At 42.5% G+C, this 21,664-nt stretch overlaps 1 protein-coding gene across 3 annotated transcripts in view; it reads right to left on the reverse strand.

Moving 5' to 3' along the window:
- PLOD2 (procollagen-lysine,2-oxoglutarate 5-dioxygenase 2) overlaps positions 1–9,410 on the reverse strand; it is a 44,649-nt gene extending 35,239 nt beyond the window's left edge. The window contains exon 1 of one of the 3 annotated variants that reach the window (XM_084212365.1): positions 9,114–9,410. In XM_084212365.1, coding sequence (XP_084068491.1) covers positions 9,114–9,210 — 97 coding nt within the window. In that variant the 5' untranslated portion in view covers positions 9,211–9,410. The remainder of the gene's footprint in view (positions 1–9,113) is intronic. The other 2 variants (XM_084212366.1, XM_084212367.1) reach the window with 2 other exon arrangements.
- Positions 9,411–21,664: the final 12,254 nt, after the last annotated feature.

Here is a 21,664-nt window from a genome sequence, read left to right on the forward strand (position 1 = left end):
CATTTAATGGAAAGACTGATATCCACAGTCAGTCATTACAATATGCAAAAAAAAATCAACAGCAAATTAATAAGTGAGTCGCTAGATATCACAGAAAAAGCTTGGAAACTGGAAGGATACTAGGAATATTTCTGTTGGTTTAAGGAAAAAAAAACCCACACAAAATGGAAAAAGGAGGTCTGGTAGTACTAAAGTATAGGCTGAACAGATACCTGGAAGAAGCACATGGATGTATCCAGGCTCATTGATAAACTGTGTAATTATCTACTATGTCTCCTGAATCTCTGGTAATGCGGGAAACCAACAGAATACAGTTTCCCACAAAAACAAAAACAAAAACAAAAAAAAAAAAAAAAAAAAAAAAAAAAAAAAAAAAAGAAAAAAAAATTAAAAGGAAGGAAAAAAACCCCAAACAAACTCCAAGCATAGCAAAGATTTGATTGAGCATGCCTTGACACTCGTAGAAGCATGCCTCTTTATCATTGGAGAAATGCACTAAAGCTCAACACAACTAAAAAACTGTTTTCAGCATGGATTCCTCTTGTTGAACTTGATGAGCACAAAACCCAATTTTTCCACATGCTTTCAAGCTGAAGCTCTACAGATAACTAGAGAATCACCAGTGGTGCCAACATCAACTTCCCCATTGATATGGACTCAGCCTGTATGCTCAAAATCCCAAGAACCATTAAGACAGCTAAAATATCACAGAGCACTTTCAAAATCCAGATCTTTAAGCACAATACAATCTTACACTTATCACTGACAAAGGCAATATTAGACTTTACAAAAAGGAATTTGGATTTTCCACTATAAATAGGAGTTATTGCCTAAACTTAGGATTCTGTGTCAAAATATTTGAAAATCCGCATCCTCTGTAAAGATGTCAAACAGCTGGAGATGGGAAAAACCCATCATATACAATGTAACCATGATTATAAGTTATACCTATAGACACATGCTTGGTTACTGTAATCCAGCAGCAAACAAAGATCTTAAGTTCACAATGAGAAAAACACAAACTGTGTGTGTGTGTGTATATATTTTCATATATATACACACACATATCCAGTGAGAGCTTCTGATGTACATATGCTCAAATAAAGCAGTAAGCCAACAGAAGAGTTTCTGGTCAAATAAAAGTTTTGGCATAAAGAGAGAAAAGACAGAGCCATCCAACAGCTGTTTATTTTCCCCCTAGGATTCTTTAGAAACACAACAATGTGCTGAAATAGCAAACATGGTCATCTTCTTTTCTCAGGAAATAAATGTGCATTACACTGCAGGAGGGGGAAAGATGACTGGGGCATAAAACAATACTACTTCATACTTGGGAGTCCTGAAGTTTTTTTTAATCTGCTCTTTATACAATGCTCAGTTCAGAACACTGCTGCATGCCTCCACTCATCCCACACTTCACTGCTTCCTCGAGAGGCAGACTGGCTTCAAAGGCCCACTAACCATAGCCATGGTCACATAATAAGATTGGATTCTCTGCAGTTCAGTAGCATGGTTGGATTGATGCTAAAAACTATCCTAGGATGGGAGACAAAATATGCTTGAAAATCTCATGAAAGATCAGAAAACGGTACAAGTTAAAATAAATTATAAAATCAGAAATAAAAGATAGCAAGTTAAGAGCAGTCATGGATTGCCAAGCACCCAGTACATACTGATATATTTTCTATACCAATGCAATTCTTGTGTGAGAGAGAAGGTTTTCTAGGAACCGATGCCTTTAAAGGCCAGAATTTGAAGAAACTGACCTTACTGCAGAGACCTCAGTTTGATCTGGTTTCCTCTGTATGACAAACCTCCCTTTAATCACTGCACTTCTATGCATACAGGTCTTGCTGCAAAATACAGACGGTAACACAAACATCACTTTTGTAATTTCCAAAAACTTACGAGATTCTTCTTGGCCAGCTACTAACAGATTTGTAAAAATCTATTTTGATGGCATAAAGTTATAGCTATCTATAGAACTAATAGAGGTAGGTATCACCTCTGCTACCACCTGCTCTTTATACTGGTTTAACCTGCAGAAAAAAAAGGGAAAAAAAAAGTTTATAACCACAACTGGCATTTATGATCATTACTGGCATTTATCATGATCACTCAATGCATGGGCTGTCTATGGATAATCCTTCCTGTGCTCTTCCATGTTAGCTGTAAATCTTATAGCTGCTGGTATTGAAGCTGCCAACACTGTGCCAGGACAGGGAATAGACCTTATAATGGGGAGAAGCTTACAGGAGCTCTCTAGGGAAAGAAATGTACCAAGTATCATTTCCCAGTTCCAAATAGCTGGCACTGTTGCAGCTCCCTCAGCCCCAGCACACACTGCCTGTTACAGGGCTCTCCCTCTTCTCCTGCGTTCCACAGGAACAGAGAAGCTGAGTTAACAAACACACCCTTGCACTAAGCAGGAGCTGCTCTCAATTTTCTCACAGAAGAGAATCTATGTCAGATTAGCACTTGCTAACACACAGCCCCTGGACAGGACACCACAAATTTTTTTTTTTCTTTTCTTTTCTACAAACTGAAATTCCCTCAGGCTTTAATTCACAGCATGCAGTGGTGTGAGCAGGCACTTTCCTCTCCCGTGCAGATTGACTCCAATGGCAAGTGTACAGAGCTGCTGCTCACTGCTGTCTTCTATCACACTGTTTCTGCTGTCACCAATACAGCAGCTTAAACAGTTACATTAAAATGGTCAAATGTTGAACAGAGCCAGTTCAAGACCAATTAAATAAAAATTCTTGACAAACAATTCACAGCTCCTTCTGTGTATGTTTATCCATACCTACATGCACTTTCAGGGGTTAGCAGGAACTCCCAATATACAACTGATTTCAGAAAACATTTGAAAGCTGATTACATCTCAGCTCTTAACTTACTTTCTTTTAATTCACTGGTATTGAATATATAGTCAACAAGAGCTCATTAAGAACTGTATGTGCACTCATCAATCACGCACGTCAGCCCCGAGCGCAGCCCTGGCCAGTGCTCAGGCCTGCACTCACTCTAATGCAAGATTTCCTTGTTTTGATAGTTAGACAAAGCCAAATACAAGCAGCAGTAAAGTGCTTTTCCATCAGCTTCAGAGGACTTGGATGAGACTCTGCATACTGAGTCAGCTATTCTGCAGTAAAGCAAAGATAAGACGTGCGCCTTAGTTCCCAAACTAAGAAAAAAATTAAAATCCACTCCTTGTAAATGACATCACTGCCATGCATGAAGGAACTCCTAGCTGCCTAACTTCCTGACAAATGGGGAACAGATCAGGTTGCAGCTGTTTATGGGTGCCCAAAGAGAAATGAAACCACAAACATCTTGAGAGGAAGTGGATGGAGTCATGGCACAGGCTGTGTCTTGCCTGAACGCACGGCTTGGACAGCCACGCTATAAACTGTCATCAGGGCTGTGCAGCTGAGAGCAGGACACAATTAGCATCAGCTGGCTAAGTGAGAAAGTTTACTCAGCTTCTGCCTGTTTGCAGCCTTGCCCTCTCTTGTCTCTCTCATAAATATGTATCTGCAGAAGAGCACGCTCCCTTCTTGGGCTGCTGTTTAACAAACCCAGCTGTTTAAACACGAGCGGTCGCGCATAGCCCCAGGCATTGCTGAAGTCAGTCTTCTGACAGCTAATCAATCCATTGATGAAACTCAGCAGTTAAGATTTGCAATTATAGTTTCTCCTTCAACTAGTCTTTAAAAACAAGAAAACAGAGAGGAATTGAGCTGGAAGTGGGGCCATCCTGAAGACCCAGAGCTGTCCTTCGTGCCTGCACTGTGGTTCATGCTGTGAGCAGATGCTACCACCCAGATCAGTCAGCTCATTTGAAAAAGCTGCCCTACAGCTTCACATCTGGCCCTGTGTCCAAACATTGGACAATAAAATTCTTCACACACACAAGTTACACTACCCCAGAAATAAAGTAAAAAAAAAAAAATCCCATACTTTTCGAAGTTCCCTTTTCTGTGTGAACAAGAAATTCTAACTCCCTCCACACTTGTGCCCCATCCTGTACAACTCAGTCCTTCAAATCGTGAAATAAAAATTCTGTGACACAAGACACCACGACATGGCATGTATGATGTATATTTAAAGGTGGTTTTAACATCATACATTTCACCTAGCAGCTTTGGATATTAAAGTTATGGGCCTGGTTCTGATCCAACGCAATGGCTTTACAGTGAAGTAAGGCAAAATTAAATAAAATGCTTACAAAGACACTGTATTAAAGTTTTATGTGAATTACAAAATTAAACAATCTATTTTTACTTAGAAAAAAATTAAAAATGCTATCAGATGTTGACTAGTTTCTACACAGCTGATTTGAGCAAGAATGGGCTAATTCGGCACATTAACGCAGAACCACACGTACAGAATCCATTCTCAGAGGAGTGGCACTTAAATGACAAGCCTATTTTTGTTTAGCTTTTTCTTGTCTTTGTTTCCTTACAGTATGTTTCCATTTATTACAAATACTGCAGCTTTAAAAATAAACTTTCTCTTTCTTTACACAAACAGATATCTGGGATAAAACTGTGACTTTATGTATTTAGTCTCCTTATCATTACTATAATCCATATTTTTAAAATCAAACTCACCTTAAGGAAAAAATTGAGAAGCAGTTCTATTAATCCTAAAGCTACTTGTAGCATGTATTCCTTGAGAGTTAAGTGTCATTTATTCTCTAGAGCTACATTACCACACATAATACACAAACCTGCTGCTAATCTTTTTGATTACGTTGGTTTTTGTGCTGGAGAGAATCCTGCTACTGTTCAAATTAAGAGGGATCAAAATATTCTTCCCTTTCCAATCTGTTTGCAATTGGTCCCTCAAAAAACAATAAAAAATTAACATTACAAATGAAAAAAAAAATGCCCTTACTGTGAGCATGCTTGCTCCCCATGCCAAGGGAATTCACTTAAACAGCATGTCAATTAATTTGTAATTCAGACTGGCAGCTCTACACAAATGGAAAGATACTGCTTTTGATTACACAGTGCAATAGTGCTAATTCAACAGACAAACTAAACATTTCCCCATGAAAAGACAAAGTCACTTATGCTTAAGTAAGCAGCAGTGAAGGAAAAAGCTAAAAACTTGCCCATAAATGAAAACTCCCCAGAATATGCCACCAACCTAAAGAAAACCCCGAGAAATAATGTTAGTTTAGATCCTTGACAGAAACAAACACATTTCACACAAACCACTCCTGGCTCAGATAAATATAGCAGTCATTCCACTGTGCCCCTTCAGTGCAATTTACAGCATCCAGTGCTGATGAAAAAGGTCACAACTGCTTCACTTCTCCTTGCTTTAACTGAAAATGCATTTTACAATCAAAGTTGCAGTAACCCCACCGTATATCAGAACAAGGCTTTGACACATCCAACCTTGTGGTGTACTTCCACAGCTTAATTATTACCTTCACCTATGAAAAGAAATAAATCTACGGGGTTTTTTTGTTTGTTTTTAGCCAAAGAGACTGGCACTGTGCAGCCTCTAACCCAAGTGCTACGGAGAATTCAGACTGCAAACCTTGGGTATCTTCAAGGATGAGTATTTCCCAAGAAACAATACATGATGAAAGCACAACTTCACTGCTCTGCAACTCTACCGCAATGTTTGCTCATTTTTAACTAACTTCCAAACTCCCAAACCTACCACTACACAGTTTCATTTGTCATTCACTATTTATTTCAAAGCTGGAAGCTAAAGATATCTCCATGGGTAGGTAATTCCATCTGAGTGGTACACACTGGTGGAAGCTGCGTGATGTGCCCCAGACACAGGTAACCCAAGCACTGCCGACTGCACAGCCAGTTCTGCCTTCATCCCCCTCTGCTCTTCTCCTCTGAGGAGCAGCTTTTTCATACAGCCCTCACAAAAAGGGTACAGAACTCCCAAGAGATCTCCAGGAGGTTTTTCCACAGCACAGGTCTAAGTAGCAGTTTCAGGTACTCTGGTGACAAGGGGAGACAGAAGTGGCACCAGAAAAGAGGCAAGAGACAGAAAACAGGGCAGAGAGACAGAGGCAGGCACAGAGAGCTGTGCTCATGGCCTCTCCTCCCTGTTACTATTAAGTATGTCAGGATGGTTGAATGACTACATTTCCTTGTTTGGGCACCACAGGTGACCAGAAGGAAAGGCTTATCGATCGCTGTCACTGCGACCACTCGGGCTGAGCCCAGATCAACAGAAATGGCAGCAGTACGTGCTCTATCTCAAAGCCAGTCCTTGCAGAGCTAGACCAGCCAGCAGTTACTGCTTGAATCATTTGTGACCAGCACTTGAGGGATGCTGGGGTGGAGGAGAGCCCAGTGAGTGGCTCAGTGCTCCACAGCCAGCTGAGCCGCCACACCTCCCAGCCCGGCTGCTCTGGAAAGCCACCCACGCTGCTGGAGCCCCCCAGGCCACCCCTCCTGCTTTGGGAGGGCACACAGACAGCCACAAACCATGGGGCCCACTTCAACCTCCTCCTGACAGCCTCCATCACAACCTGGGCCCCGACGCCTCGGCGCGGCTCCGGCCAAGCCGCCGCAGCCGCTCTGGGGAGCGGACTCAAAGTCTGCAAAGCCATTTTCCTGCAAACAGCTGATTGATAAAACATCCTAGGTGAGAACATCATTTACATCTGCTGCCAAGAGAGTGTCTGCCTCTCACACAATCACAAATGTTGTTTCCACTGACTTTCTGTGCGTCACGATAAGCAATCTGCAAGCGGCAACCGCGGTGCAATGAAAATATTTCAGCGCTGATGTTTTAACACAGAAGCTTTTGCATCTCCACCACACAGGAGCCAGTGTTTGAGAGCCCAACAGTGCTCTTCTCTGTGACTGCCTGAAACACAACCCTGCAGCCAAGGAAGGAGCGGAGGGATTTCTGCAACACTCTTGGCCACAGGACCGCACTGACTGCTCCCCGCAAGCAGCGCTGTGCAACAGGCAGCTCTCCCAAAATCACTTTTCCAAACCTTTCTGAGGAAGGTCTGATTAAGAAATAAAGACGCAGCTTGGCAGTTGGCTCCAGACAGTCTTGTTAGAGCTTTTGTTGCAAGTAAGCAACACTAATGGACTGCAGTAAAAACTGACATGGAAATTGTGCCTTCACCGGCTGTTTTACGCTGAATTGTACAAAGTATCAAGAGACTAGAAATTGAAAAACAGATTTCTAGAAATAGAGGCACCATAAGGTCTGTTTACTGTATTACTTCTTCTAGTAATACAGCACAGACTTAGGGAAAGCATTTAAGGGTTAAAACGAATAAAAACAAGTAACACAGCAGGCAGTGTCTGAGGTCAAGAAACTGCTCTCAGAGTGGTTTCAGTTCAGCAGAGAATTGCTACAACTCAGGCTGCTCGTGTCTAAATTAAAAAGAATTAAGATCTTCCTGCATGAACACCTTATATAAACCTACCAGTGCTTTCTCGCACTGTAACTTGTGTAGAATCAGTTTTATTATTGACATAGACAAAGCAGTCTATTTTTGGGCTGCTGAATCATACATTGCTGTCTGGAATAGGAACTCTGCTTTGCACACATTTAAAAAGCTGAAGGATTAAAGAAGAATCCTTACCATGTCAGCTGTTAGTTTACACTGAGAGCCCACATTTCAAGTGCAGTTAAAACAAAACATCATTTGAACAGATATGTTTGCGAGAATAACCGTTTACCATAACTAATTTCCAAATAAATTCAACTTACAATCTCATTACCCTGAAAATAGGAATAGAAGCTCAGCTTTTTGCTCCAACCTGTCCCTTGGGGTGCATTCCAAGGGGCAGCAAAGGCTGAAGGGCAATGCTCACACCCAACACACAGCAACCACACCACAGCCTTCAGAGAAATACTCTGAATGACCAAAAGCAGCAAAATATTACAAAAACTGGAAGTTAGAACTTCATTGAGTGGTCTGGTATTCTTCAACAGTTTTGGGTTTTTAAAATTATTTTAACTTTTTATACTACTTATCAACTAAAGCAGTAGCTTTGATATCAAAATTAGAACCTGCTGACAAAACTTGCTGCTCAAATAAAGAAGCCTCCTTAATTCACCCCAGAAGAAATTAAGCTAGATATTAAAATAACTCGATAACTCTTGAGAAAACAAGCAAAGAAATGAAACTATTTTGGATTTCATGTGATAATAATGTGGTGGGATGAAATACCTTTGTATGCCTAGAATAGAAATCAGAAGTACCGACTCTAAACAGCAGTAGAGCAAAAAATAGGTTTTGGCATATGGCTGGATATACATGTGCTTGGACACTTCTCTCTGAGGGAATTTCCTGTATACATTTCTTTATTTTACATGCTGAAGATAAAATTTCTTTTTACATCCTGGCTCCTTGAAGCAAACACCACTACACGAGTGAAAGGCAGGGAAGGCTCTGCAGGATGGGAAAGCGTGCTGGAGGCTCCGGCTGACTTTTGCACGAAGTCGGAAACCTCATCAGCGGTTGCTGAAGTTCAGAGAAGCAGTGACTGATGCTACTGCTTTTAATGCTAATGCTTTTCCGAGCACTGGAAAAATATGTTCATCAACACCTTGCCTCGTGGAGACGGGAGAAAAAGGGCGGGGGAACGGGCAACGAGAACGTTTAGGAGTCTCAATTCCCCAATTCCCCTTAAGGAATCCTTTTCTTTTTTTTTTTTTTTTTTTTTTTTTTTTCCTTAAATGGAATTAAGCATCTATGAACTCCTGGGCGGGTTAAGACACTTTCAGCCGTGCTGTTCGTCTCGACAACAACCTGGGGAGCGCTGCCCCGGCGGCGCCTTCCTCCAGCGCCGAGCCGCTCCGCGTTACGGTGCGGGTCAGGGACGGGCCGGTGGGAAATAAAGAAAGAAACAAATAAATAACCCGGCCAAGCGGCGGGTCCCAGCGTTCCCTTCCTGGCGGATGTTGCCGAGCCGCCAGGCACAAAGCGGCCGATGTCGCCCGGCCAGCAGCGCATCCCCGCCGCCCACACACACCTCCCGCGGGCACGGCCGCCGCATCCCGGCCCCCGCACCGCATCCCGGCCCCCGCACCGCATCCCGGCCCCCGCACCGCATCCCGGCCCCCGCACCGCATCCCGGCCCCCGCACCGCGCTCACCTGCGGGGCCGGGGCGCCGCTCCGCCGCCGCCGGCAGCGCCAGGGCGAGCAGCGCCGGCAGCAGGAGCCGCGGCCACCGGGCGCCGCTCCTCGCCATCTTCGCCCTCCGCACCGCCGGCCTGGCCGCGCCACCAGCCCCCGGCAGCGGGGGAAAGGGGCGGGCGTGCAAAAGGAGAGGGGAGAAGGCGCCTGGGGACCGCGGCGGGCAGACAGCGCTGCTCCTGCTCCTCCTCCTCCGCGGCGGGCAGCAGCCGCGGCCGCTCCCCCCGCGCCGGGCTTTATACGGCGGTGGGAGGGCCGGCGCAGCCCGGGCACCGGCGGCGCAACAGGAGCCGCTGTCGGCGCACGGTGCCGCCGCCGCCGCCGGGGAGGGGCGAGCGGCCAAGCCCCGCCTCGGCCCCGCCGCCGCCGCGGGCGCGGCGCTGCACAGGCGCGGCCCCGGGGATGGGGCGGCGGGCCGGGGGCTCGGCCGGGCCAGCCGGGTGCTGTGCGCCTGCCAGCGCTTACACTCGCCTGCCCCGCCAGACGCTTGCTCAGGACCATTACGGGTCGATACACGTATTCCCAAAGCTGTGATTTTGTTGGGAGAGCGGGAGTACCTGAAGCCGCTCCGCCGTGAGCCCATAGAAACGACGCGAGCCTTCCGCCGGTGTGCCCCGGTGGCACCGGGAGCGCGCTGCCCATCCGCTCTGCTTGAGGAGGACGCGTCTGTCAAAACCTCCATCACCTCGGCATTCAGCTGACTTGGTTCGTTTGTCTAATCAAAACACACAAGACTGCTACGTTTTTACCAATAAATAATAGCCCAAAAATCACTGCAGACAAGATCGGTGATGATAAAGTGTACTGGCCCACCTTCACTCTTTTTCTTATTGTGATACAAAGCATATTCAAATAAATACCACAAATGTTTAAAAGTGACATTAAAAAAGCATACTCTATACCATAAATGTTAAAAAGTGACATACCAAGAATATTCAATACCATAAATGTTTAAAAGTGACATAAAATTTTAAAAGCAGATGTCAACCTATTGGAATCAGTGTAGATTTACACCTTGGAAATACTATTTGAAGACCCAAGGCATAATCCAAAACAAAAATTAGTGGTGAAAGTAAGATTCATGTATTTGAGTTCCATGTCTATAACCATCAAATAGACACCTCATTTTTATCCCAAATGTCTCTATGGGCTTAACAGATGTTCTTTTTTGGACCTATTAAGAACAGGGAACTTAAAAAGGGGGAAAGAAAGGGAAAACTTGCCCTGGGCTACTATGGCTCTAAGTGTGTGCTGTTATTTGGAACCAAGGGCAGAAATCACAGCCTGCATTATTCTCCCAGATGCCTTTATGGTTGATTGGAAGAGCTCATTCTTTCTGGATCAGACTGTGCAGATAGCAGAGATGGAGAGCACACCAAATAAAAAGACCGGGTCCTTGGTCTGAAGGAGCTTCTGCAAGGTAGAGGCTCATGAAAGCAGCAGCTGGGAACTAAAAATGTAATTATGCAATTGATGGAGAAACAAAAACGATCCTCCAGTTCTTGGGAAATTACTCATTATGTTCTTTTTCCTCCCACCTCTTCCAGGCACACCACAGAACAAATATGTTTTGAATGCAGACAGTATGACCACATCACTGCACACATCCATGAACAGCCTCTGCTCATTCCTCCAAGAAGCAGCACCACTGCTGCTGATCACCTCACCACATTAGCTGAAAACCAGCAATGCCATGACCGGGATAATCCTACAAGTACATCTATCTTCAGGTTTGTTTTTTCAATAAACTAGTTCAAGAAATTTGGCTAATGGAAAATGAAGATGGAAAAAATAGTTAATCTATCACAGCTGTAGTGTTAAGGTAGAAAACAGTTTAAACAAGCATTTCAAAAGAGGTCCTCCACAGATCAAATCTCACCTCTGATCCAGTACAGCTTAATGGCATCACTTGTACTAAGAGACAGAAAGTGTAATTGCAAAGCTGAAAAAAAAAATTGAGAATAAATCACTAAAGACATGTAGAACACACTTAGTACCATCAACCCTGAAAGAAATCACAGATTTCTTCAATAAAGTCTGAGAGGAAAAAACAGGACCATTGGGTATAATTTCAGAATACCATGGAGATGATGTCATGGCTCCCAGGGATGGAATGGAAATCAGACAAAGCTTCAGCCCCTAGACTTGAGAGTAAAATCAGTGGCTGATGGTCACGTACATACCCAGTGCTTTGAGAAATCACAGCCAAAAGCAGCTCCTGTCACCAGAGAAAACACACAGGTCCTGAAACAACTCTGTTAGGTGGAAACTAATGGGCAGGAAGAGGAGAGAGTGTCCGAGAGGAATCCTAGGAGGCATTTTGTTATCAAAATGTACAAGTAAACAGTAGCAGGGAAGAATGAAAAGAATTGGTGAAAGAACTCTGTAAATATGCAAGAGTGAAAGGAAAGGAAATAGCTGGCAAAGACAGATTTCTAAAGTAGGAGGAAAATGGGTTGAGGGGACTGTGATATAAACACAAGCTCATACCTGTAAGCGCAAGCCCAGACTTGGACTAGAAATTTATGCATATTCTTGTTATTTTCCATGGTCTCTTGAAGGCTAGTTTCAATTTTAGACTTCTCTTAGAAAATGCAAGCTTTGTCCCCAGAGAGAAAACAGAGCTGAAAGCTGCCCAAAATACTGCTTTCAGAGTGACAGATGTGGTCAAGACTTCTCCTACCCCCAGAGGCTTCACTCGGACATTGGCTGATGGAAAGGAAAATGCTTGTGAAACTCCAGAGCTGAGCTGCACCAGCTGTGCAGTGCCCAGGGGCTCTCTCTTGCCTTCACAGACACTTGGGTTGGAAATGCTGCTTTTCTGCACAAATACCAACTTCAAGGCCTGAACTGGCAGCTGGTGGTTAGCAGGGTCTTCGGCTCTCCTGATGCTTTTGCAGGCTGCTTCAGGACTGTATTGCTGGTGTAGCACCTGCAACACTTGAAACATTTAAATGTTATAGCTCCTAAGCTGAAACTTACCCTCAAACCAAAACAATTTTAAAGAATAACTTAGACAGTATTGAGTGAAATGTCAAAGTATGCCTGTTAAGCTACAGAGGTTAACTCCTGAAGCAATTCCTATGGATGTTCCAAGAAACAGGCTCACAATCTTGCTATTCTCACTATTTGTTCCTTTGATTTTTTACTTTATTGAGCCTTTTTCCCTTTCCTCTGCAACAAGGCATTTCTTCATAAGAAATGAATACATTTTCTTAAGTACACATGGAGGATGACAGAGAGTTTTAGTTGTGAGGCCTTGAACATGGGAGCCCAAATATTTTTTTTGTCCTAAAACTAGAGCAGTAGTGAGGAAAACTCAGAATGAGAGCAACTGCAAGCAGTCCTCACTTCCAAAATTAACTATGTAAAGTTATTTCCTAATCTCATAACCGGTTACCAAATTTATTTATTTTTCAGACCCTGTGTATTTTCAACAGCTCAGCAATAATATCTGAAATAAAGGTGGTAACTATTTGGGAAAAATTCTACAGGACCTCTGCAGAAGACAACAGCTTCCTGAATTGTTTCTAACCCTAATTCCTTCGGTAGCTCTTCCTCGATATTTAGAGAGATCTTTTACAGTCCCAGTACCTCTCTGTCTGTATCTGCCCATCTGCACCTCCTTTTCCCTGTCTCCTAATTGTCTGTAGGAAGTTATTGTGAGGTTAGAAACCCATCTTACCCAAACCACCACCAATGTCCTATTTCAAAACGCATGGAGCCAATGCCACGTGGAATGGAAACAAAGTTCACTGCAGTACCAGCCCACCACTGCAGTCAAAGGCAGGGAGGTCCTGTTGCAGAAAGCCTTCTAAACCACAGGAGCTTCTTAGGAGACCTTTTTCACATCCTCTAATTACTCTTCATCTCACTGTCCTTAAAACAAGAACCAGTGTGTGCAGCTGCAGTGCTTTTCCTCTCCCTGAATTTACCTCACCTTGCATCTGGGCCTCAAAACCATTCTTTTATTCTAGAGCCCCACTAGATTACCTTTTTCCACAAATGCTAAAATGGAGATGTGTTGGTGACATGAACTTCCTTCCCTAATCTTGTAACACTAAAATTATTCATTATACATTAATTAAAACAAATGACAAATAACAAGATTGATGAGTGGAAAGCCACAGACAGAAGAAATTTTCAACAGTTCCCCAGCAGCAGCATTCCAAGAATAAAATAAAATAATCATGCAAGGATCCCAAGTCCCTAACCTCAGCAAAGATCATAGTTTTCTAACAGATCATAAAATTTTGTCTGGGCAAAATCAGATATTCCCCATGTATTTTGAATAGCAGCAGTTATTCACCATAAAGAACAAATTGATTCATCTCCTAATCCAGATTTTCCTCTCAAATGTCTTTCTTGTTTCATAAATTTTGTCCTCTCTGTGTGTTACAGCAGTAATTCCATAACAGTGATTTCACTGCCTGGGTCAAGTGGATATAAACTATAAAATTAAATAAAAGGTTTTGACTTCTTGCTTATATCATGAATCTAATTTATTAATCAAAGCAGTTACATGAGTTCATTTTTGAAACTAGATTTGTAAAAGACCTTTGAGATTGGTATGACCTTTGAGTCATACCAATTTTTCCAGTTAGATTATTTACCTAGTGGAATTTCTAAAAAGAAAATACTAGTTTTGAATTATAAATTAAACACATATCAGTATTTCACATGAGTTGGAGGTAGCTGAAAATAGATGTTTGCTATTAGAGAATAATACTAATAGGAATTGACATTCCAAATTAATTTAAAAAAATAAAAACCCCTTGTCAGTCATAGGAAAAAAATTTCTTCAGGTATATTTAGTTTTGGTGCCTGAAGCTGTTTAAATTTGACCACAAGCCAATGAAACACTAGCATTAAATTATAATTAACTTTTCTTCTTTTTCAAAAAAGATATCAACAGGGATGTGAAAGTCCATCTGGCAAGAAGATGGCATTAAACTGTGGATCACACTGTCTGACTGAGTATGTGGTGCAAGCCTGTAATAAGGCCTATTAAGTACTTCAACCCTAATAAGAACTCTTCTGTAGACAAATTATTTCCTAAGAATCAGGCTCAATGGCACTGAAATTCTAGTCTTGCTCTCTGAAAATACTTTCTCTTTGGTTGCCTCCCTTTAATTTAACCTCAATTTCAACCAGAATATTTCTCTGAGGTGCTGCCCCAGTGGTGTGAGTATGGGTGTGATCCCACCATGGCCAAGAGCTGCCGAGTGCTCCTGGGGGATGCTGAGCCCCCGCTGATTCCCAGGGATGCTCAGCACCTTTCACTGTGGAGCAGACTCCAAACCTTTGGCTTGTAGTCAGGGTTTCTTTCCCAAACCACCCAATCAGAAATGACTTCATTTCATTCACTTGTTTGTAATTTTAGCTATAAACAGCTCATAGGAGCAAAAGATTAATAGGGCTAGCAAGCATTTCCAGGGTATAATCGGCTGTCATCCCATAATTACTCAAAGAGATTGAACGAGTGGCTTTGAAATTACAAGGAGAGTTGCATTCTTTTACTGAGATGGGAGCAGAAAAACATGAATACCCATGAAAAGCCCTGCTAAGTTTTTGTCTGTGGTCCACCCTTTAGCATTTAGGACATGGTTGCTCCAGCCTCAAGGGCCCATCCTGTGGTACAGAAGTCAGTGAGCACCATGAGAGTGTTAATCCTGCTGATCTGGCCTGGATGCATTAGTCCTCTGGTACTGCTTCTAGTGGACACAAAGGTCTGATCCTCATGTTTCACTTCCATTGCATTCCTTTTTATGTGATTTATATAAGCAAAGAAACTGAGAATTAAATCCTGCAGAGTAATCCCTGCTGATCATGGTTGATCTCGTAAAGATTTCACTCCCATCACCCAATAAACTATAAAATACTTCCCAGAGCCTCAAATGAGAGGTGCTGAAATGCACAATTCATCAACATGACTACAGTGTTGCTTTTGTTCTAGTTTGGGGATGCAGAAAAGAATATAATAGAAAAGGAAGCAACATTCAAGAAAACTGGCAAAAGAAAAATAATTTTAAACATTTGCTGTGTGGAATTAATAGAAACCAGTAGAAAAAATGCCTTTAAGAAATTTTCTGGAGCTGGGAAGCGATTGGAGTTTTGTGTCTGTCCAAGCCCCATCCCTGAAGAGGCGTTCCAGTGAAGGGAGCCTGTGGTGGTGAGCAGGCTGAGGGGTGTCACACGTGTGTTCCATAGGGGAGGGGAGCTCACCATGGGTTTTACAACAGTTCCCCTAAAACTGGCTACTTTTGTGATTTCAGAATCCCAGAGGAGGGTTCTAGTGGCAATTTGGGAAAACCGCTGGAGCAGAGAACCATGTCCCACACGTATTCCCCTCTGGGAAGACATCAGATTTCATACCCTCTGTTACTGAAATGGTTTTGGTCAAAATTTCTTTTCCTCCTTCCCCTGCTCTGGGAGTTTTATGTCTGTTCTGTCTATCCACAATGATCTCATTCTCTCCAGCTGAGTTGTTTGAGGTAAATAGAAACTGCTGTCCTAATTTTGACAGGTAGTTTTTTTTAGTAATTTAGTTTGATTTATAACACAACTGCCATTAAATTAGTCTTATTCCTACTTCCTGTATGATGCAAATGAGGAATCCCAGATGGCTCGAAAACAACTTCTGGCAGCATTTCTGGAGCACTAGATTCAAGACAGAAAAGAAAGGAGATGGACTGGCCATTATTTGGCTGCTGCAGAGTCCCATTCCATTGAGCCTTTCAGCTCCCACTTTTCAGCAGGCAGTGTGCAAAAGAGCAGCCTCAGGAAAGGTGAAGGAAAGCTAAAAACCACAGATTTTTCTTAATTTAGTGGCAGGTCAAAATATTATATGGCTTTTCAATACCCAACTATTTTGCCTCTTGACAAAAAAAACCTTTGACAGGGAAAAAAGGTGGCAGCCAATAAAAACAAGGAGAGCAAAAATAGCATATTTAAGTGAACAGTTAAATACAGTTACCAGGAAAGCTGAGGTTGTGAGCACTGTCCCTGGCACAAGCAAGGAAGCAAGAAAATCTCATGACTCAATCAGTAGGGGAGTGTGCTTTCAAACTTAGAAACATTTAGGAGCTTTACACCTTTGAGGGTTCTTTCTCATCCTCTTCTCCCATCTTGCACTGTGTGTGTACATAGCTTTTTTTGTTAAGAGGGGATATGAAGGGTGTTAGGTTCAGATCACTCCTAAAAGCTCTCTCTGCAGAGCAGGCATCCCAGCTGTTAGCTCACACTTGTCTACTCCATCACTTCACTCAGTGGCTGAGAGGGCAAGTGTGAGAGCAAAACAGATTCAGAGCTTTAGCACTGAAATGGCCAGGAGTTACTGAGGGGATGAAAAAAAGTGTTAGGTTACAGTCTGTGTGCTGGGAAAGGGAAATGCATCCAGCCTGAATGGTTCTTCTCTGTTGTATCTTTTAGGCCAGTGAGTAAAAGCACAAATCCTTTTTTTTTTTTAAGGCTGGGAGCTTCACTGTTCTCAGCTTACACAGGAAGGGGCACAGAGGAGGCAAACTGTGAATAGCAGCACAGTTCTGATGAATGTCATCCACTCTGTGTTCAAGACAACTCACCTGTCTACTGTACACAGAGAGACTGAAATAAATTCAGAACTTCCCACAGAACCTCAAGGAACTCTTTTCAAGAGATTTTGAAATTTAATTATTTTTTAGCACATCACTCAACAGAATCCAGGAGGATGGCTGCTTTGCATTCAGAGACTGCAATTTGTGCTTATTTAGTTTGGATGCTCAAGAAGATGAAGTCTCTAACTAAAATAATTCTGATGACTTGTCAAGATTGGCAAAACCTGACATTGGCAGTACATTTGGTTCTGGCTCTAGGAGGGTAGTTTCAGGGGTGATCTGACTCTTCACATCCAGACAATCCTAAGCCTGTGGTGTTCAAGGCAACATACAGATTGATTCTGCATTAGGGAACATGATGGAAAGAAATTCCTTTCTCTTTAAAGAAAACTAAACTAACTGTATGTATTGGAAGGCAGCATTATCCTCCAGAGTGGGGAGAAAATTATGATGGATAAACAGCAGAAGTCCCAGGTAGCCCTGCAGTGCCCCAGCATTCTGAATGGCTGCTCATAAAGTTCCAGGCAGAATTAAGAAAGTGGAAAAAATGGCACATAAACTGAATATCAGGTGCTGACCTACCTGGGTCTCTATCTTGCTCTGCTTTTCCCTCTTTCTTGGTCTTTTTTCACTCCATCAAGAGGATATGTGCAGTATAAAATGCTGTAGCCAAAATCACTTTTGTGGAGTTTAGAGGATTGAAAATTACAGTACTCAAGTACCCTCAGACAAACTGTGCAGGCAGCCTCTGCTCCAAGGTACTCAAGGAGGAGGGAGACTCAGCAGGCACAGAGCACACATCCCCAGGAGGCTCCCACTAAATGGCCAGGAAAAAGCCAAACTGTTGTCATGGCAAAGAAAAGGGGTTGACACAAGTTCCTTTTCCTTGTATCCCTGTACCAATGTAAGGCTATGCTGGCCTTTGAGACATTTACACAGTAACAGTGTTCTTTGATAAAGCCAGAATGAAATAAAGAAAAACCTCTAGCCCCTGTCTCTAACTCTGGCAGGCAGCTATCTAGCAAATTATCACATCTCCAAAACCCTTACGTACAGGAAAGTCTTATTAATGTGGCTGTCCCATTGTGCTTACATTCTGCCTGCTACAATTTAGAATTTAGCTGAAAATGTGACTGCAGAACTCACTGTGGCTCAGCTATAATGCTCCCCACATGTAGTGAGAATACTGATTATTACTTGCATTCAGGTTCCTAGAGCGGGATTTGTACATGTGATTCAGGAAATACTGAGGTCAGTAATACTGCTTCTGTTACTCTGCTTGGAAAAGATACATAGACATTTGTGTTAACCCACTAAATTCTTCCTAACCAGAGATATGTGATATAAATTATAAACAAAAAATTACCTTTATATCAGCTATTACCATATTCTTTCCCTTCCATGTATCCTCATTTTCAAGATGCTTCTTGATAGAAGTTTTTTGAAGATAAAAAGTATTTAGTAAACATCTTTCCTCAGCAGGAACATTAGGTAATCTTAGCAGATTATCATTAATTAGATTTTACTATGGGTATCAGTTTGGCTCCAGAGAGGGGTCATTGTGCACAGTATTGTACTGCAAAAGCCTACTGAGCACCACCTGGGCTAGCAGGGGGCTAGCAGTTTGAATGATGATGAGACTGTTGCTAGATATTTACTGAGCATCAGGACTCCTCAAATCACTGTATAAAGCTATTGTGAGGTATTCTTATTGCTACAGGCTATTCATACTACCCAATTTAAAGGTTCACCCCTCCCCAAGAGTAATAGTGATAACATCCCCAGCTTTCCAGTCTAAAGAATGGGAATCACTTGCTTCCAAAACAAAATAGAATCTTTAAATTGGACCCTGCTCAAATAGCTACCAAAGCCAGAGAGAGCTCTAAGACACCATTTCCAACACCTATCGAAGACAATATAAAGGCAGAAAAAAATTCCCCTCTAAATAACAGATATGCAAGAAAATTTTTACACTGCTGAAGTCAGGCTTCTGCAAAATCTCAGTGGGAGCCTTGTTTTGTTCCTGTTACCTCTTGTGTTTTTTTCCAAATGAGTATCAGAGAGAATGAAGATTCTTGTTCTTGTATTAAGTCCAGGCCATTTAATCCTGCTCTTCATCTCTCCCTTCTGCTGTTCATGAGCAGAAGCATTGCTGTTTATCAATATACATTTGTTCTGCTGAGTTATTACAAATAACTCTCCAGTTCTCAAACACAATTCTAGCTTTTTATTCCCCCTCTGCCCTATGAGTGCAATTGAGACAGCTGATGATGTATGTAGCTGAATAAAATATAAACTTCCATAAACAGACGCTGTGAGTTGGAGCTCAGCTGCACGTAGGCCATCCACACACTTTTTCCACTCTGACTCTTTCTCCCTGCATCCAGTTGGGGAAGTTGTTTTGGCTGTGACTCCCCTGTGGCTGATTCCACGTCACACCAATGGCCAACTGGAGTGAGGAAAAAGCTACTGGCTCAATGTCAGCACACCAGGAATCTCAGGTGAGATCTGCACTCCTTTTCTCTTCTGAAAGAGATCTGCCCTCTCCAGGCAACCTTCAAAGCCTTGCAGCTCTGTTTGAGGAGCCTGTCCTCCTCACCTCTCCAAAGACAAGGAACTTGCTGCAGCAATCAAAACTTCACTGGCTGTGTTTATTTTCCATATAGTGCAGACAGGGGATATTAGGCAGGAATTTTCTTTACAATCACCGTTTATATCACTTACTCTTGTTCTTTTCATCCCAGAGAAAGCCAAACCTTTTCCCATGGAATTTCTTTAAAGTGAGTCACAGAAGTCAACTGCTGCCCAGGCACTCACAGGAAAGGAGGATTTACATTTCATGTGTGTTTTTAGGAACACTCTCCTGTCACACCATTCATCTCCATGACTAAATTAGGTCATTCTTTTGCTTTTTCCCTCTTTGTATCGTAAAAGAAAACAGACGTGATTTATCAATCTGTCATTATGGAGGAGGCTTCATCCTGAATTTGTCCATTCACTTCTAACTCCAGGCAAACTTCAGCCTGTGATTCCCATCATTTTGGGGTTCCATCACCAGAGAGCATGACTGGGCAAAGACTTGGGTACTTTGGCCATTAAATATTTATAAAACACCTAATTTAGATGGTGGGTGGACGAGAGCAAGGAAGCAACACTGCTCTGTGGCGTGGTCTCCCCACAACCCACTGGAAAATATTTGGCAGCAAGCAAAGATGCAGAAAGCAGGTAGCAGCAAATATGCTTTGTTTCTGCATGTGTGCTGTGCCTGAGGTGCCTGTTGGTGGCAGCTCCCTGGGGGACAGCAGGGGTCCCTGGCAATGGGACCCCAGCCCCCCTGCACCGCCCTAGAGCAGTGCTGCAGGGGACCCTGTGCCTTTCCTGGGGTGATGAGGAAGAGAATGCTACTCTTAAGGATTTAAATGCTTTCCAGACTTCTACAGGTTTTAAATTTATTGAATGAATTCTTAATCTTGCACCAAAACACCTTTGGGAGCTGCATATGTAAACTTTCAAACCAAAGTAATCTTTTGCACTTGTGATCTGTTCCATTAATAGCATGGCACTGATGGGACTTGGAAGAAACTCAGCTACTGCCCCACAGTCACAGAAATCTCCAACAAACAGGGCACTGTCTAACTAAATCTAATATAATCATTAATTCAAGGATCATTATTTAGAGAATTCCATCACATACAAAAACATTAAACACAAAATTGCTAGATTAACAGGAGTATCCTCATTATTCTACCTCGCTGCTTTTTTTTTTCTTTCTTTGGGGGGAATAAAAAGAAATATAGTTCTTATATTTTAACATGAGAAGAAAAACTTGATCAGGTGTTCTGATCAGAATGCCACACTCACTGCATTTCTCTTTCTTACACTCATTGCATCCAAACACAAACATGTGTTAGATTAAAACATTTTGCTCCTCAGCAGAGTAAACTGTGGATGCCATGCTGACAGCCCCTTAACAGCCATCAGCTATCACCAGAATTGCAGTGGGAGCCTGCAGGAAGGCATCTGCAAATGCTTTATCAATACACATTTACCTCAGCAGCAAAAGGACAGACAGCACCACTTGTTGCAGCCTGGGTGCAAAATGCCTTATTCTTCCTCCTAGCCAAAGAAAAAGCACCTGAATCAAAATGAATTGCAGGGAGGCAGCTCAGGAACTGTCTGGGGTGGAAGCTAACAGTCTCAGGGAAGGAATGAAGCCTCAGGAATTCCAAGAGTTTTCCCATTTTTACCTGTAATCAGGCAGCACACCTCCACAGAAAGCTCTCATCATGCTCTTTTATCCAGTCACTCCAGACTGCAGCTCGATTACTCAGCTGAGATTTCAAGCCTTGATATTTTTAGCATCATTTTCTTGCTTTTTCTCTTTGTCAGCAGGTATATTTGCATTTTTAAGTAGTCAAATTCTAATAATAAATGTAGATTAGTGAAAAATCCCCCAAAATGTACCTGGATAGAAATACTGCTCTGGCTGGATCTGAGCTGGGATGCAGAGATTTATCAGTGGTGTTAGGTGGCCTCCAGACCAGGTAGCTCCTTGCCTTTGACTTTGCCCAAAAGGCAAAGGATTTGGCTCAAAGGACTTTGAAGTCAAATCTTGGATCAAAGGATTTTGAAGTCAAACATGTTTTGTAGATGTTTACACCTCAATACCTCTTTCTGAAAAGATAAAAACTTCACCTGTGCACACTTCTCTCTGCAAATTTGGTTGGAGTTCCTCTGATAGTGAGAACTTTTGCTAAAGTTCACCACATAATTACTGAAGTGCAAATCCCCAGGAAAAACAATTTGCCAAAAAGATTTCATATTTGCAGCTTAAGAGATGCTGATTAGTTGGTGTTTTACTCTGGCATCAAATTGTAGTATCTTCCTTAGAGCATGCATAACCACTGAATTTTT

The sequence above is a fragment of the Fringilla coelebs genome (assembly GCF_963513975.1).
Source record: "Fringilla coelebs genome assembly, chromosome: 10".
Lineage (NCBI taxonomy): Eukaryota > Metazoa > Chordata > Aves > Passeriformes > Fringillidae > Fringilla > Fringilla coelebs.